The following is a 19,073-nucleotide window of genomic DNA, read 5'->3' as shown; positions in this document are numbered from 1 at the left end:
ATAAATGAGAATTGTGTAAGTAACAATGAGCCCTTAGGAGCATGTAACACAGCAATGGATAGTAAATAGAAGTTAATAACAATTGTAAATATTTAATGAATGTATTATATACCCAGCAAACTTACTTCAGATAAATTTGAGGCGCATAGTAAGGGTATTTATGAACGTCTAGAATACCAAAGACAAAATTCAAGAATATCTGTAAATAACAAAGCAAGAATAGTGCCTATTTTAAGTACCTTTATACAAAAAAAGTTAATAATATTTCAAGTTTTTGGGCTTATAATATTTCTTGAAATCATTAATTCAATAACTAAATACATAATTACATTATGGTAGAGGGTAAAAACATAAAAAACGTATAGTCGTAAGATTTTCGGGGAAAATTCAACGTTTTATGCTGTAGAGATTGTAAATATAAAAAAATATTTCAAATGTTGCTGCCGTATTGTCGAAAAGAAAATGCTATATCTCTTGTGAAGTAACCACCAGCAATTTTAAAACTCTTGTGAAGTAACCAACAGCAATTGTTAAGCTCTTGTGAAGTAACCGCCAGCAATTTTAAAACTCTTGGGAAGTAAACACCAGCAATTTTAAAACTCTTGGGAAGTAACCACAAGCAATTTTAAAACACTTGTGAAGTAAACACCAGCAATTTTAAAACTCTTGGGAAGTAACGACCAGTAATTTTAAAACACTTGTGAAGTAACCACCAGTAACTTTATAGATTTTTTCTCCAGTTACATTTTTTGTTATTCTGCAATAAATATTTCTTTGGAACGAAAAGGTCAAATAAGGTCAGAGAGATATTCACATAAGTATTTTAGCAGTATCAGCACGGCCACATTATTATTCTTTGAACTGGTTGCTTTCTTGTTTAACTTATCTTATTTAATTAAAATAAAGGGCGTATTATTTATAGTAATGACAATAACCTCAATAAGTGTATACACAGTGCATAAAACAGTAAAATAATTGTGTTTATACTGCACTGACAATGCTATTAGTAACAATGTTTAGTCCTGGAATATCCTGCACTTAGATGAGCAGCAGCTATAATAACGGTTCCACATTAAATAAATATTGCGTGCTATCATACATTTATAACATTTGCAGCAGCCAGCATGATAAGTGTTGACATGTTATGACATTGTGCTTATTACGGAGAAGCGCAAACGAATCCTTCAAATGCCAAGAGTCAAGGGTTTACTTCGTATTATTGAGATACAAAGTAGTTTCTATGAGACAATTTTTATCGATAAGTCTGTAATTCTATTAATGTTTGAACATTTTTTGCTTCGCTGGAGGAAAACTAAGTTTGCTGCTGTGTTTTCTCTGTTTCTCTGTCTACTCGTCTCTCGGCACAGCGAGTTCGCGGCCTTTTACCCGTCCCAACTACGTGTCATATCGATGTTCGTTCATCCGCGAACGGGAATGACTCGAACCCCGCGAGACAATGCAAGCAAACCCCGCGGCAGCCTGTGTGAAGAAATAGACATGTATCTCCTCGATTTTATGCGACCCTGGTAGACCTACTCGCGGATTGAAGGTATCGGGTTATCGGAGAAATCTGTAGAAGCAAGAGCTATTTTCATGAAAATAACGAAATTGAGCTTTAATATCATGGACCTTCGTAAAAACAGTTTTAAAATAAAACGTAGATAGTATTTTTTTCTCTATCCTTTTGTTATTTAAATTTAGTCCAGAGCAAATCAGTTTATGGCTAACTTATAGTGGCGTTGTAAAAAGATTACGTTTCCTCCCATTTCTATATTTCTCCAATAACTTACCCGAACCACACATGATTTCCTAAGATTTGATCCGGAGCGCAGATAAAAGAGAGGGCTTGTATAACCATTATATTAGCATACCATCGGAACGGGAGTGGGGCCACGCACTGCCCCGGCCCATCCCACCAGTCCTCGAGCTCCTGCGGGCCTAGTGCGGACGATGGGGTTACGAGTCTCCCGGGCGGAATAAATGTCCCCCGCCTCGCAATTCTCTTGTCTAACCCTTACCTCTTCCATACTTATGTGGTCGTTTCTCCTTTTCAAAAGAATTTTCCGAGTTTTTTTCCCTCCGAGGTAAATACTGGCAAACTCTTCTGTATTGCTTTTATTGAAGCTGTGAGGGTCGGGTTGCCTTTTTTTCCGTGGCAGTCTTAAACAATTTATTTCGGCTTTTGAATTTATTATTAAAATGAAAAAAAGGTTACGTGTGTTATACAAAACATGGAATTTAAAATGCGTTTTTTTTAAATGGTCTTTCTCGTAAAATAGAAACCCTTTTGTTTGAAAGCAAGACCTTCCAATAATAATACAAATATTGAAAGTAACATCAATAACAATTTACTTTGTAGCGCGAGATGTAAGAGAGGTATTCCATAGGGGTTAACAAATAAAACTGCCAATGTACACGGAGGGTAAACGCGGGCTGCACACCGTATGATGGCTGAGCATAGTGATTTTTACGACACTCCAGGAACCGTCATCGGCAGTTTGGAATGTATTATAACACTTCCTCAGAATTACTGTTTTCCTGGTAGGGTAACTCACTTTTCTAATTTATTTTACTACGCTTACAAGAGAGGGTAGATTTTTTCGTGTTACGAGAATATATTTTATCAAATCCAATACGTTAGTAGTCACATTACTTATAATTTTAAAAGGAATACAATCATTTTAATTCGATGCTTTCCACACTACGCCTGCCCCACCAGGTCACGTCCAGGCGATAAACAAAACGCGGCGATCCCGTGGCTTCAGACTCTCCCACCAGCGGTAATGGATAATGCCAGAGAACAGTGAATTTCCTTCGTTTCTTGTATTTCCATTATCCAATAACTTCTGATTGCTCTGCGCTCCTTGCATGAGAAACTCCGAATAGACGTTTAAATATCATAAAAATGTCACCAAGGTATTGAAAGTATTTGAGATTTAATGTTCAATCAATTAATTGTTGGCGGAGTTTATAAAATATAAGTTTATGTCCCCGAATAGATAATACAGACTAGAAATACCTTCCATGTAGATTTGAATGGAAACCGATCTTACCACTGACCTTTTATTTCTAGCCCATTTAGCACGCGATCTGTCTCTCTTACACTGCCTGATACCTATGTCGCTATTCCATTTGTTTTCATTCTTATGATGACAAAAATCTTAACATCATATCAATAAACAACTTTATTCTTTATATTCATAAATACAAAACACAAGAAATAACAACTAACACGTATATTAGAAACGCCAGATCTCAGGGTCAAAAACATATCCAACAAGCAACTACAAATTCAACATTGTGGCAAAAAACCTTCCTATACTGTGGTACTAAACTCTACAGCAAAATCCCACTCTCATTCAAAACTCACAACAATATTATAACAGTTAAATCAATTATAATATTGTTTAAATGAAATCCTCAGCCCGAGAGAATCCCAGTGAGGATATCATTATCTCTATTTGTTTAAAAAAGAAAGATTGTAAATCATTTATTATTATTATTTTAAAACAATAGTTTTCGTCTTTTTTCCTTATTTTTCTTTGTATTCTGTATTACAAAACGCCAGCAATTTAGTTTGAGTTTGGCATCACTACTCTTCCCCTAAGCGAGGTTGGATAGACAATAGTTCGTTCGCAAATGAGCCGATTTGAATGCGTCTCTGCCAGTGTTTTATATGGGAACATCTCCTCGGGACTTAACTCGGCAGATTGAGTTGTATGGCCACTATGTACTGTGTTGGAACCCACTACCTACGACTTTGCAGTGTACAGGCTACATGCACCGTGTACGTGTGTATTGAATCTGAATGTAAGGTAAAATGCGAGTCTTGCAAGATGTTGTTAGGCATTCTGCCGACCAAAGAGGAATTCTGCCGCCCTCGAAAGATAAAGCCTACAAATGACGGTGTCGTGTCCTAAGATTGGAGATGTTCATTGAAATTGAATCACTATAAAGTATCAATCCATAGCTACAAGATATTTTACATATTAGCAATGGCACAAAGGACGTGCGGCCGATTATAAAAGAGTGAATTAATTTTCTTAACTCGGTTTATTTTTCGCGATATAAATTAAATTGGTCAATGACGTTTTAAAACGCAATTCGTTCTTATTCTCATAAGATTTCTTTCTGAAATTGTTTGTCCGCTTTTTATAATCTCCGACTTATAAATATTTGTGCCGACCTCCCAGAAAGGACCACGAGCTAACAAATTTGGTTTTTGTATAACGGAATAAAAGTTTCGATGCATTTATTGTTTTGTCGTTTCTTACAAATACTGTATTAAAAAAAGGAATAATTTGAACCAAACTCAGCGTTCATAAATATACGAAGACATCATACGGTATAATATTGGTCGTCTGCGATGATTCGCTTTAATAATGTATGATATATTTTCGATTATATTCCCTTGTAAGTAATTTTGCAGTGAATCCTTTTTTGTCAAGATGAATGTTTTAATAAAGGCACCCAGACTCCCGGTACGAATAGTATAGATAAAGGTTTTGTTATTCTGTAAAGAGAAGTATCCTTCGGCTCTGTGAGGTCAAAAGAGCGAATAACCTTACGTCAATGTGGCTGGCTGACGTATAAAGAAACGGTGAAGACTTTGCCAGGATATTATGCTCAAATAAATATTTATCTTCATTGGCTGAACTTGTTTGAGACCATTTGCAATTGGACACGGACGACTGCACACAGCCATGACGAGTTTTGTAATCGCGCAATATGTATTCAATAAAAATGCAGGCGTATGTCAACTGGTCGTTGGTCGTTTTACATTTGAGTAAAATAGAAAATGGCAGAATTCCTCTTCAATTTATTCTCACTTCGTCCGAGGCAACGTAACGAATCGCTAAGTTTATAGCATTGCGGTTGTCTCGAACCGAAATTTGATACGCCGACCGTAGAATCCCACACCCCCCGCATACCATAATTTCATACGTACGTTGCCATACTCCATACGCCTATATACTTCTCCCAGCCAGCACCGCGTACCTCCGCCATACTCCGCATATATATATCTCCAACTGCATCTGCCTCTAACCGTGACGCGCTTGATTTCAGATTTGCATTCTTCATTTACTTTATTCATTAAACATTGTCACCAGTCACCGGAGGTAAATAATTCTTTCGCGCGTATCTTTTTATCGAATGGCCGATTCGTCAACCCCCCTGTGTCAAATTGGAATGAATTAAATGAATTCCTTGAAGGTATATAAAAAGCATTATCGAATCAATAGAGATGCGAAATTTTTTTTTTTTAAGTTATTATTTAGTTAAAAAAATGAATATTCATTTTGACTTTTAGAAAAATATCAAAATATATCCCATATAAATAAAAATCAGATATGTTTATCCGAGACACTATATAGATTACATATAAATTCTTTAGAACTTTGTAATCATTCAAAAAGATAACCCAAAAATACGGGAAAATTAGTTGCAATATAATATTGTTAATTCTTAAATTGAAATATAATATCGTCAAAAATTACGTAAAATAATTAGGTACCAATGATCGAGTGGTTAGAGACGTTGTCCCGGTAAGACTGGAATCCTGGGTTCGACTGCCCGTTCAGACCATTTTTATTTTTTCTGTTTCATGTTTCGTTTAGTTCTATTAGTCAATATAAGACTTTACTCTTTTTACTTAATCATTCTGTGGTTTAATGTTAATAAATAGGTTTATTCACGGATTCAGCTATTTTTTATGAGAATTTTGAACAGTATATTTAAACAGTGCTGTGGGAAAATAAAACGAATTATACCAGTATTTGGTGCAGAATGTTTAATGCATTTCTGACAGAAAACGTCTTTTTTACGAATTAACAAAATTTTCTTGTAACTTCGTTGTTTTGCATTTACCAGGCGAGCATACGCAAGCAGGAGGTCGTCAGCAAAATACGGAAAATATGTACCTAAGAATGTTTGTAGCACTTCAGAATAATATAAGTGACTTGTGTGCGCGATGTGCATCCCAAGTCCCCAGAGTGTACTGTTTTACCTCTGTATATTCTGATGGCGGTTGTGGTTCCAGCTGAACGGGATGAAATCACCTTCCACCCTTGTACCAGGGATTCTGGATTGTTTTATGGATACATCCTCATCGTAAACTTGCCCGAAGGCGGGATTGAAACGCACTATTTTTCTGAAATATCCAAAAAATATCTAAATAATGACTTTTAATACGCATAAAATACGCAAAACGCAACTGTATCTCTTTCTAAATATGGTAAAAATATTTTTGAACGCTAAATGCACTTGTATCGTTGCGTTTTTTAAAACATACGTTTATTTTATATTATATTATATTACTCTCAATATTTTACAGTTCAAATAAAATAACTAACGTAATAATTAATATCCCCAAATTTAAGTATTCTAATGCTATACATTTATCCTTCACACATAACAGTAAAACATACTCTATACTTGCTATATATCGCTCCCCTTCCTTAGACTCTAAATCCTTTATTACAGAACTTAAATATTTTATAAATGAAAATAATTGCAATCAATCCGATTTCTCATTTATTGTAGGTGATATAAACATCAACATTGATAATTCGATCCTAAACCCTATTGCAAACGAATATCTAAATGTTATATATAGCGAGGGTTATCTGTCTTACATAAATAAACCCACTAGATATGGCCATCATGCTGATTCTTGCCTCGATCATATATTACTCAAAACTAATAAAAATTTTATACCCAGATCAGCTGTCCTAAAATTCGATATCACAGACCACTACCCAACCTTTTTCGGTCACAGTAAATTAAATTTTCATCATACAACTAAAGAACAACAAGTGGAAAAAAATAAAATTAACTACCAAACACTAAAAAATTCTCTAAAAAAAGAAACTTGGAACCAAGTTTTATCCAATGATGACCCAAATCAATCACTGAATACATTCTACTCGATATTAAATAATAATATCAAAAATAGTCTAGAATTAACACGAACACCTAAAAGAAAACATAAAAAAATTAAACCATGGATCACGCGTGGACTGATAATTGCAAGTCAACACAGGAACAAACTGTACAAAATTTACAAAAACCATGAGAATTACTGTATGGTAAAAGGTGTACCATCTAATGGAAATTTACGTCAGCAATACATAATCTATAGAAATTTTTTTAATATTCTTATGAAGAAATGTAAACAAGAATACTATGCAAACCAATTGCAAAAAGCTGATAATGATTCTAAAAAAACATGGCAAGTCATAAATGAAATAACGAATAGAACACACAAAATAAAAAGATTTCCCGAAAAAATTGTAACAGACGATAAAATAGTCATAACGGATGTAGGAAAAATCGCAAATAAATTCAATGATTTCTTTACAAACGTTGCCGCAGATTTAATAAATAATAATCCCTCATTTCAAAACAGTATACATAAATCAACCCAAATAGACATACCCACCCCCGAATATACTCCTAATTTATCTCAATTTAAACGGATAACTGAATCTGAAATTATAAAACACATTGACAATCTTAAAACAAATACAGCCAATGGTCCAGATGAATTAAGCTGTATCACAATCAAGTCTATTAAACAACACATTTCTATGCCCTTACAACACATTTTTAATTCCTGCCTTGAAAAAAACATTTTCCCAAATGCATTTAAACTCTCAATTATTGTACCCATACATAAATCTGGATCGATCTCTAAACTTGACAACTACAGACCAATATCGCTGATATCCCAACTTGCAAAGATATTAGAAAAAATCATAAAGATACAAGTACTAGAGTTTCTAGAATCTAATGCACTCTTGTCACCACACCAATATGGTTTCAGATCAGGTCTTAGTACTGATGATGCTTTATTTAATCTAACAAAAAAATTATACACCAATCTAGATTCGAATATGAAAAGTTTAACAATATTCTTAGACCTAAAAAAGGCTTTTGATACCGTCAATCATAATAAACTGCTTGTAAAACTTAATAATATGGGAATCAAAAATAATTGTCTGTCACTTTTAACAAATTATTTACTTGATCGCAGACAATCCACAAAAATTGGCGTAAATATTAGTAAACCAGCATCTATGAGACATGGGGTTCCACAAGGAACAGTTATAGGTCCGCTTTTGTTTCTAATTTATATTAATGACCTATGTAATATTAGTATTCCGGGAAAACTTTTCTCGTATGCTGACGATACTGCAATCACAGTTCATGGTAAATCCTGGGACGAGGTCTCTAAAAATGCAAATAAGTGCACAATTATTGTCAAAGAATGGCTCAATCAAAACCTTCTAACTCTGAACTGTGAAAAAACTATATATATTCCTTTTTATAATACCAAAAAAGCGGCACCCTTAACTCATCTAAGTATAAGGTTTCACAAAAATACTTGCAATCCTGTCTTATGCACTAACTGTACAGAAATGAAATCCCGGAATACAGTTAAATATTTAGGAATTATAATAGACAGCCAACTCAAATGGACAAATCACGTAGAAAAGCTTGTAAATAAACTTAGATATTTAACTTATATTTTTAAACGTTTAAATAACATAGTAGATATCAAAAGAATCAAATTGGTGTATCATGCATTGGTGCAATCATCAGTATCTTATGGAATAATTGCATGGGGGGGGATCTATAACACCCATATTAAGCCACTAGAAATAACACAAAAACTAATACTAAAAATAATGTTGCATAAAGATATGACCTACCCCTCCTTGCAATTATTCGAAGAGGCTAAATTGTTAGAGATAAGAAAAATTTACTGTACACAATGTTTAAAATATATATTTGCTCGAAATTTTCTTTTTATAAAAAATGAAAATCGGTCTAGTAATAGGGTAAATAATGTATTTAAAGTTCCACTGTGCAAAACAAGGCTTGCGCAAAGACATGCTTATTTTATTACACCAAAAATTTATAATGCACTCTATACCAATACAGAAATCAAATGTGAAAATATATCATCCTACAGGAAACATAAAAATGTAATAAAGTCTTGGATAAATACCATAGATATTAATATTTACCTGCTGTAACATCTGATCTTAATCTCTATTAACTTTTAACAAATCCTTATTAACTTTTATTTTTCATATTTAATCCCGTAAATACAGTAAATAATGATTTTACTATAAATATTTTTCATTCTTTTCTTTTCAATTTTCTACAAAGATAAAATATGTATATTTAGAGTAATTTTAACTGAACTGCCTTAAAGAAACACAAGTATACCCACGAACTGGCGATGCCTATGTGGGATTTTTTTGCTATCATACATTTATGCATATTATTATTTTTATGTATATGCTGTTTATGAACTCGTGTGTGTGTACGTGTATTGTGTGTGTATGTTATGTATGGTGTGTAATACACTATATATGTATACATATGTGCATGTGTACATATACTTTTCTGTAATTCGCATTGTTTCTTTCTTTTTTTAATATGTATGTAAAAAACATAATTTGTATTTTAAAACCATGTATGTAACAAAAAAAAAATAAAAAAAAAAAAAAATAAATAAAAAAATTTCATGTGAGCAATGTGTGTTGACATTTAAAACCTTTTAAACGATCGTAGCACAACCGATTTCTGTTTACGACAGACTGTATTGTTTCAGAAAATATTACTTATAGAAACTTATGATAATACGATGTTTTGTCTATTTAAATAATTTTAACAATAACTAACCGGGAGATATCCAAGCCCACTGATGATCTCTTTTTAAACAATGTGTCGGTAGGTAGATAGAATCTGCCCTATTTATAATTCGTTGGTAGACATAGAAAACCAGGGTGAAAGGCAGACTCAGGATAAAGGAAAGATTCTTCTACCTGTATCAGGCTCCCAGAAGAGGAGGGGTTGTGGGTTATACTGAGTTTGAGGTAAAATAGAGCCATTTAGCCCTCCGGGAAGACCGGGATAGGTTTCAGAACAGTATGAAGGGGGTTGCTGGAAAACAACTATCACATACATTTCGTGTTATTAGTGGTGGATTCAGAAGATACTTTTTACATATGTATATATTTTATGGCCTCTGTGGTAGGGTAGTTACGGTCCTTGGCTACGATCAGAGGGTCGCGGGTTCAAATCCTAGCATGTGCAAGAATCATTCTGAATAATGATGCCATTTCAAAATTTATTATTTTAAATGATATATAATGTGTTTAAGGCACGTTACCGAATGGAGAATTCTCTCAGGCCCTATTTCCTTGGTGAAAAACCACAATTCAGAATCAAACGTTGCTTGAAATGACTTAAGACATCTTTGGTGACCAGATCTAAATAGCCAGATAATTCCTCAGCTTCCACGTCCCCATCTCCTTCCCATTCGTGCGGATGCCATAGTCTCACTATCTCCATATAGTTGGGAGCAGTTGGGACTCGTGTGCCGTTTCCACATATATATATTTTTAAATTAGGTAAATATTCACAACAGTGCGATACGGTTAATGGGCACATTTTATTTTAAAAACACTTTCTTGCAGTTAAACAACAATGAGAAACAATTATTTCAATAACCGAAAATTTCTAGAAAATAATGCATATTAATAATTATTTCGTTTAAATTAAAATCTATGGTTTACGTTTTTTTTAATAGCCTTAAAAACTATTTTATTATTATTTTTTCAAAAAAAGACGTCAAGTGATCAGTTTTTTGGCTGAAACAACTCTTAAAATGCACTATTTTCCATTTTTGTTTATTGAAATAGTTATTATAATTATTTAATAAGCAGACATATCTGATTTCACAGTAAGTTTGACAGTAATATAATATTATTTCGAGTGATAGCTGTTTCGCTCTCTGAATTATAATTATTATTAATTTGATGGTCAAATTAAATTTAATAATAATACTAGTGAATGTATAAAAGAAAACTAAAAACAAAAATTGTATCAAAAAAAATGTTTTTTTCATTTCTCTTAACGTTTCATTTTTTTTCGTGAGTGTTATTAATTCTTCTTTTGAGTGCCTTAGATATCTTCCCAATGTTAAATTTATGTATTAGAATATATTTAGACAATATTTTTTTTTTTTTAAATTATATTTTAAATGTGTATTTAATAAATAAATTTATCTTTTCACAGCACCCCTACCCTTCAGAAGACCAAAAGAAACAATTAGCACAAGATACGGGATTAACGATACTACAAGTCAACAACTGGTGAGTACACGACTTTTTACAATATTACACAAATAATATATACGAATTATACGAGTAATATACTATAAAAATATACTATGCATATAAATAATATACCCTACAATACAAATAATATATACGAGTAATATATTATACAAATATTCTATGCATATAAATAAAATTCCCTACAATATAAATAATATATACGAATTATACAAATATACTATGAATATAAATAAAATACCCTACAATACAAATAATATATACGAATTATACGAGTAATATATTATACAAATATACTATGCATATAAATAAAATACCCTACAATACAAATAATATGTACGAATTATACGAATATATTTTACAAATATAGTATGCATTTAAATAAAATACCCTACAATACAAATAATATGTACGAATTAAACGAGTATATTATACAAATATATTATGCATACAAATAATATACCCTACAATACAAAGTCTTAAATACTTCCGGAAGGTTTATGTATAAAATACATGCATCACCATAATCTCACAAATTATCCTACAATACTCCTCCATATTTATCCTCCACAATATGTATATATATATTTTTTCTTCTTTCCAAATACAACAATTTGTATGGTTTTTAATTTCGTAATTATGTTTTACTTTGTAATCAAAATCTATTATTTTTTCCCAAATATACACTCTTCTTCCATTCACAAGCAAATGCTTTTAATGGAAGTGTAGTATAAATTAAAACACTATTATATATGATGCATATCATATTTATAGAAAGTAGAAAAATGTCGATGTTTCGTAATCAAGTCTTAAAAAAATATGTTCGGGCGGGCCAAACCTCATGAAATAAGTAAAATAATTGGCTACGGAATTGTTCGTGTTAAAAAGGCCCCATAACTTCAAAACTTTACTCCAAACAGTTTATAAGTCCGCTAGCACCGCCGGGTATAAGTCAGCTAGTTGTTTATAAAATAAACCAACTTAATGGTAAATTAATAATTGTAGATTTATTATTTATAAACTTTAAAAGCTGTGCTCTCACTAATAAATGTGTGCAATTTCTTAAATATCTATTAACGACTGCAGATTTATCGATCGTTGATAAAATAGTCGAAGTACGTATGCGCTATTTATTATTTCCAGAATAATTGCAGAACTTTAACGAGGATATTCCAGAAGCTTTAAGTTCATCAAGTTCTCTGAGAGGCTATAAAAATAAACGTCTCCAAATAAATACGCTGTAAAGTAATGTTTTGATTCCGCGCTGCAGGATGTTGGATCGACTTTTTATCAAATGACCGTCCAGCCGCTGTGAAATTCATTTCGCCTGCAATTATTGCGTTAATAAATTCTGTTTGTTTTGATAGGTTAACGGAGATGTTGGATAAATTTAGCGACACTTGGTAGAGATTCTGCTCGGTAGAGGAATCTTGCGGATTGCTGACGCAATTGCCTGACGCATGATCGGAATGAATCACTATTACCAACTAGATCTGATTATAGATAATGATTTCTACCACATAACATTATCTAGACATTAATTTTAACCACAAAGATTTTTTTTCTGAAGCAGCAAAATCTCTCGATGATCTCCTGAAAATTACATGTCTTTTTTGTCAAGTTAAATACATTAAGCAAACGTTGTAAGTTCGTTGCGTGGTTTCTATCATGTGCTATGGAGGATTTAAATAATTAAAATTACTTTAAATGTGAAAATCTAAAAATATTGTGTACTCAAAAACAAAAAATAAAACATTGTGTAGAAACTCGAAAATAATCCTAGGTGATACTAAATATATATTCGATCACTCTGTATTTTTATCGTAATATAAAACGTAAAAAATAATATAAATAAATGTCTCTGTACAGATATAAAAAAACGTCAGGTTCGTTTTAATATTTATAGAAATACTATCAGATGACTTGATAACTTGTTTTATACTACTTACATTTTATTAGACACATTTCAAATATAGAATTAAAATAAGTATCTGCTAAAATATATACATATTGCAGGTAGGTACTTAATCGCTTAGTTTTTTTCTCAGCACATCTATTGGTTCTAAGTTTTAAATAATAATTATAATATGTTCTAAATTCGTCACTAACTCACAAAAGTTTTTTTTAAATGATTATCATTTCTCGCAAATGACAGACTGTGGAAGTATATTTAAGGACCCGTAGTTAGCGTTCAAAGTTGGATTGAAAGGGATATAAAAATACAAATGTTAGAGGGACCGCGCTAATATTAAAAAAACTATAATAATTAAGCGAAAATGGTGAAAATATTTAATAAAACACGACTCGTTTGAAATAGAGCAAAAATCTTTTTACAAATGCTTTAGTTGCATTTAAAGATGCACTGTGAATTTTTTCATGTTTATAACATATTAAATAACGGAACAAAAGATTTTTTCAATAAGTTTCGGAGCTTGCTTTGGGATTTTTTTCTTCTATTTATGTTATTTAAAAATATTAATGTTTCGGCATAACAAATATATGAATATTTTCTCAAAAAAAACCTTTTTTTTGAAACTTAAAAACTTATAGAGTTAACGAGAAACTTATAAATCGGTCTAAAATGCGGGGGCTTAAGGACTGCACTGATTTGGCGAGGATGAGAATTATTCCGTCACAGTTGTGTTGTATTCCTGGAGTCATTACTTTACTGATTCATAAACCCATGAAGGTTTTACGTTGGAGAGGATAATTAAATTCACAACAAGACTTCGTTTTGGAAATGCGAATAATATTAATCTTGTTGCTGTCACAAATTAACAAGGTACTAAAATCAACCGCTGTTTAATGTGGCTGATGGTTAATGCAAGAATTCAACAATTAACCTTTTAAATATACGATTCAATACATTATTTATAAAATAATTACTTCATTTCGCAAAGCTGTACAGTAAAAAAATCACGTCAAACGACCAGTTTTTGCGAGAGTTAAAATAGTTACCGATAATTGTAAAGTAATATTTATCAATTAGATTACCTGTATATCACTACATAACAATTGAATTAAATGCTGCAGAAGAGTCCCAACTGTAACCAGATAGTGGGACTAATTATTTATTTATATTGTATATAATATACAGGACCATACTTACCTCAATGGTTACTTGAAATTATCACTGTTTATTGTTTATTAGAGAAAATTAGATACAGTTCGCACGCAGAGGATGTCATTTGGAACACGTGTTATTGGAAATCCTTATATATTTTAACAGTGGCGGTTCGTGGTTTTTTTAACAGGGGGTTCAGAAATTCAAGAGAAGATAAACATATCTAATTAAAATTTACTTACTGTTGTCCTACGTCAAATAGTCGAATACGGCAGCAGTCACACAACTTAAATAAAGTTAGTGGGAGGGGTACCTACATATTATTGTTTTTAAATCACTTTACCTAGACACAATTATTAGATAATGAGAAAAGTTTTATAGGAATTAAATTGTTTAAAATGTTTTTATAGCACTCAATGTAGGTACGTTGCTAATTATTATTGTTTTTTAGAGAAGAATAATTTCGTAGAATACATAATAGATATTTTAAAACATCAAAAAAACAAATAAAGGTGGCACGAAATAAATTTAAAAATAGGTAGTAGATTTACAAATGCCATAAGCAAACGGTTGGAGAAATGCAGAAACAAGAAAACAAAAATATGTACAAAAATGACTACAAAGTTAAATACCATAATATAACATAAAAAAATAACACTTAACTTGCATCCCTATGGTTCAAAGGTTAAACGTCGGCCGCGAAGTTCTCGGGTTTCTTCGGTTACATTCGTCAATGTTCGGAGGTCACGTGATATCACAACGCGTGTTCGGCGCACACAATTTGTCTTATTTTTGCAAAGAAAGACCAAATTTTGTATATATCACCGTCATAGGGTCTGTACCGGCTAAGATTATTTTGTATGGAGAGTTTGGCGCGGATTTTAACTCGCACAAATTTGGAATAGGCATCGTATTTTTCGGTGGCGCGGGTTTTGAAGGCGAAATTTTAATAGCGTGCTATCTATAATGTGCTTATATTATTATAAAACAAGGATGTTTTATTTTCTCATATTTTTAATGGGGGTTCGCCGCACAAACGCACTTTAGAGAAAACCGCCACTGTATTTTAATAATATTTATGTTCTTTAATGAACGTGTTTAGAAAAATAAAAATAATTTTTTTGACGGGCGGTAAAGGGAATTGATTACGATTTATCTTCCAAAACATGATTCGTACATCGGTAAGAGAGAGGTCGAGGTGTATAATGTTAATCCAATAAGAAAAGTGCGTTTAGGATTTATTATGGGCTATAAAATAACGATACTCTCAGATAGGTATTTGGGTATTTAAGGGTATGAGGGCCAAAAAAATTTATTTACTTGAAGATACTGTCACCAAACACAGTTAAATCCATTTCAAGCATATTCCTATTTGTATTTTGAATGTCAGTATTTCACCAAGGCGACACAGAAAGGAGTACCTAACTACCTCTCAGAATTTTTTTACGTGTTAAGTTTAGCCTGACATGATATGTGACAACTCAAATATTTCAGTACCTACTGCGTTGGGTACAGACTGCACATTAAAATTCCACAAGATAATAAGCAAGAGTGGAATGCCAGCCAATTCGTTTCTACTAACGAACCAATTTTGTGGAATTGATTTGTAATTTTAAATCCCTTTGAAACGGGAGTGTCTCACGTACGAAAATACAGAAATGGCATTTGACGTTCCTTCATACATCAACGACAATACTCGCCGAATGACGGGCTTTACTTATCTTCTCAGAAGTATGCCCTCCTGGCACCTTATTTCAGTTCACAGAAACATTGGAAACAGCTTTAAATATATGTTTTATAGATATAATAATAATAATTGGATAATTGGTATCGCGCCGATTTTGTGAAAAATCAACTCAGGTGGGGGCTGTACATTTGTACAATTTATTATGATTTCTTACGCTCTATCTAATTTTATTATTTGCAAACTGATACAGAAAACATACTTACCTGGCAGATCACTTCAGATAAACACACTTTTTATTAGAAAGCTTTTAAGTTTGCGACATTGCTAATATTTAAAAAAAATTGACATTACGTTGTAGCCGAAAACTTTTTTGTTATATTTTTGAGAAATCAGTTCGATAAACTTCAAATTCAAGTTTTGCATTTTCAAGTTTTTAAAGAAGGATATGGTAAAGAGGAGGGTTAGGAAGTACTCGATCAATACTATCTACAGATGGACTAGTATTTAAGCAGCTGTTTTGTCAATTATTATTTTTGGGCTTATTTTATTTTAACTATATCTGTAAATATTTTAATACTGTCAATTATGTTTTTGTGTATATTTTAGGCATCCTGTAGCCTAACCACTATGCAGGGACGTTTGGGGTCTAGATTAATTTCATAATAAATGTAGAGTCGTTTAACCAAAAAAATTGTCCTTGTAAGAGCCTTGAAGGAGTAACCATCTGTTACTTATACCATGGCGGGTAAACGGTGGATAACCACCAGTCGTCAATACTGCTAAAGCCATTTCAAGCAATGTCTCCATTTTGAATCGTACTCTTTCACCAGAGCGATACTGATAGTATCTACCACTCTGCGAGTACATATATGACTTCTTACTCCTTCTCCACAATTCAGGCAATTCAATGACCGTATAGGACAGATGATCCACCTAGTATTACGAATTTATAAATAACGTATCAGATCAGCAAGATTAGCAACATCATCAGCTGTAGGCAGACTGATAAAACCTAAGCGCAAGCCAAATACTAAGTTTGGTGATCGCGCTTTCAGAGTATCTGGGCCGAAGGCTTGGAATAAACTCCCTCCGAAACTAAGATCCATAACAAGTCCAACAGAATTCAGGTCTAAACTGAAAACTTACGTTTTTAAGCTGTCATACCCTTAAATTAAATACAACATTTCAAAGAAAAAGTCCAGTTATATTCAATTTTCCAATTATGTTAATGTAAATACTGTATCTAAATTTCGCTAATAAATAATTAGATAATGTTAATTAAGTGTTAATCTTAAGTGACCTACCATGTAAGTATTGTACTGTATATTATCTCCATAAACAGTTAGTAATAACATAGATCACTGTAGAAATGTATTATAAATTTGTACAGCGCCCTTGAGGTGATTTTACACAAAAACGGCGCTATACAAGTCATCCAATTATTATTTATTATTAACGTAGTTTTCTCAAGAAACAATACACTCAACGACATTTACATGTACTTGTATCTAATATTAATGCGTAATAACGTCGTGAAAACGAATATAATTTTCTCATTGGAATAAGCTAAATACCTGTCTTTATTACACAAATAACACCCAAGCTTCAGATTAATTTGTAAATATGATTCTATCATTCTTGAGTGTCTTTGCAAAGGTTTGTAGATACTTGAAGTCACGGAATTCACATCATTATACTAGAAGTTTACCTTCATTCTTGGTGCGTACACGATTGCAACTTTATCCTGACTGCGGATTGTTTGCATTTATACAATAAAAATGAATCAGCGTAGTAATGTTTACTAAGATATGTCAACCATGCGCAATATTCTATTTGTAAGCGGAATAGCTTAAAATAATGCTTTTGCTAACTCAATGGCCTTCCAATATAGTATGTACTTTGCGGGGTTCACTGTCTCGTCTCTCATTCGAAAGGTACAGCATTCCAGAGGATGACTAGAAAATATGTTGAAGTTGACTATTTATAGAATTACTGATGAAGTAAGATGCGTATAGTCTGTCCCGTCACCTCCAATAAGCGACGGTGTCTTTCGCATTAATTTAAGCATGCTCTCTGAACACTTCCCCGCTGAGCGCAAAAACCTAACTGCAGTGGACTGTCAGATTGTCAGGCAACAGGAATGCAGAATTACAAGAAGATATTTATTCCATTACATCTTCAATTTGCAATCAAATACCGCGTGAACCTAGAACATGTTACACTTCAGAATGGTTTTTATCTAAGAAAAAAGGTTATGCAGGGTGTATCGGCACGTACCCGACAAACTTTAACCAGCTATTCCTTAGCACATTTGGAGTAAAAAATGTTATGGGCACTTTGCTGTCCGGTAACATTTTTTTTAATAAAAAATTTACCATTCATATTTTCACCATATGTCACCAATGTTTTATCCTTTGTCAACGTTTGAAAACCCGTCTGGCAATATTTTGTTCGAGTTTCGTTGAATAATGTACGTACGTACCTACGTTGTCGCGCTTTTACAATCACAACGAAATGGCACGGCACCATTCGTCTCATTTTTAACTATTATTATTTAGTGTGTACGAAAGAGCGAGGACACTTTTAGACACACTTGCTAATAACAGCTGTTGAACACGAGAAACAACGCAAATGACAGTGACGGAGTGTGGATTTTTTATTTATTTTTTGTTTTTAATGGAAAAAAATGTTACCGGACAGCAAAGCACCCATAACATTTTTTACTCCAAATGTGCTGAGGAATAGCTGGTTAAAGTTTGTCGGGAACTTGCCGATACACCCTGTATAGAGCGTCTCATATTATTTTTAATTACGGTCTTCAAACAAAAAATGCTTGCAAAAGTGCCGTTGTCTTCTTACAACTTATTCATCATTTCAATAAATATCTTTGCTAGCTAAAAAATATTACCTTAACCTTAATTTCGGACAGTAAAAGTAGGTATTGCATATTTGAAGAAGTCACCTTCGAGAGTTTATTGTGTGATAATTTCAGATTTTCTGAAACATAATTTAAATATCTTTGTTTTTATATGTCATTGAACTGAAAAGGTAAGAAGTGATAGCATGCCAATTTCTTGATAAAATTTTAGTCATTCAGTATATATAAAGAACACTCGTTTTTTTCCTAATAAATATCATGACGGAATGCAACAATATTTGTATGGAAACG

General features: G+C 32.5%; 1 protein-coding gene across 2 annotated transcripts in view; it reads left to right on the top strand.

Moving 5' to 3' along the window:
• Nucleotides 1-19,073, top strand: part of hth (Meis homeobox homothorax) — a 516,737-nt gene that overhangs the window by 382,094 nt on the left and 115,570 nt on the right. For both annotated transcript variants that reach the window (XM_089640857.1, XM_089640856.1), the window contains one exon: nt 11,095-11,171. In XM_089640857.1, coding sequence (XP_089496983.1) covers nt 11,095-11,171 — 77 coding nt within the window. The remainder of the gene's footprint in view (nt 1-11,094; nt 11,172-19,073) is intronic.

This window comes from Hesperophylax consimilis, chromosome 16, assembly GCF_061612785.1.
Source record: "Hesperophylax consimilis isolate HC1 chromosome 16, BYU_Hcon_1.0, whole genome shotgun sequence".
Taxonomy (NCBI): Eukaryota; Metazoa; Arthropoda; class Insecta; order Trichoptera; family Limnephilidae; genus Hesperophylax; species Hesperophylax consimilis.
The sequence above is the reverse complement of the archived record's forward strand: the minus strand, read 5'-3'. Positions and strand labels throughout refer to the sequence as shown.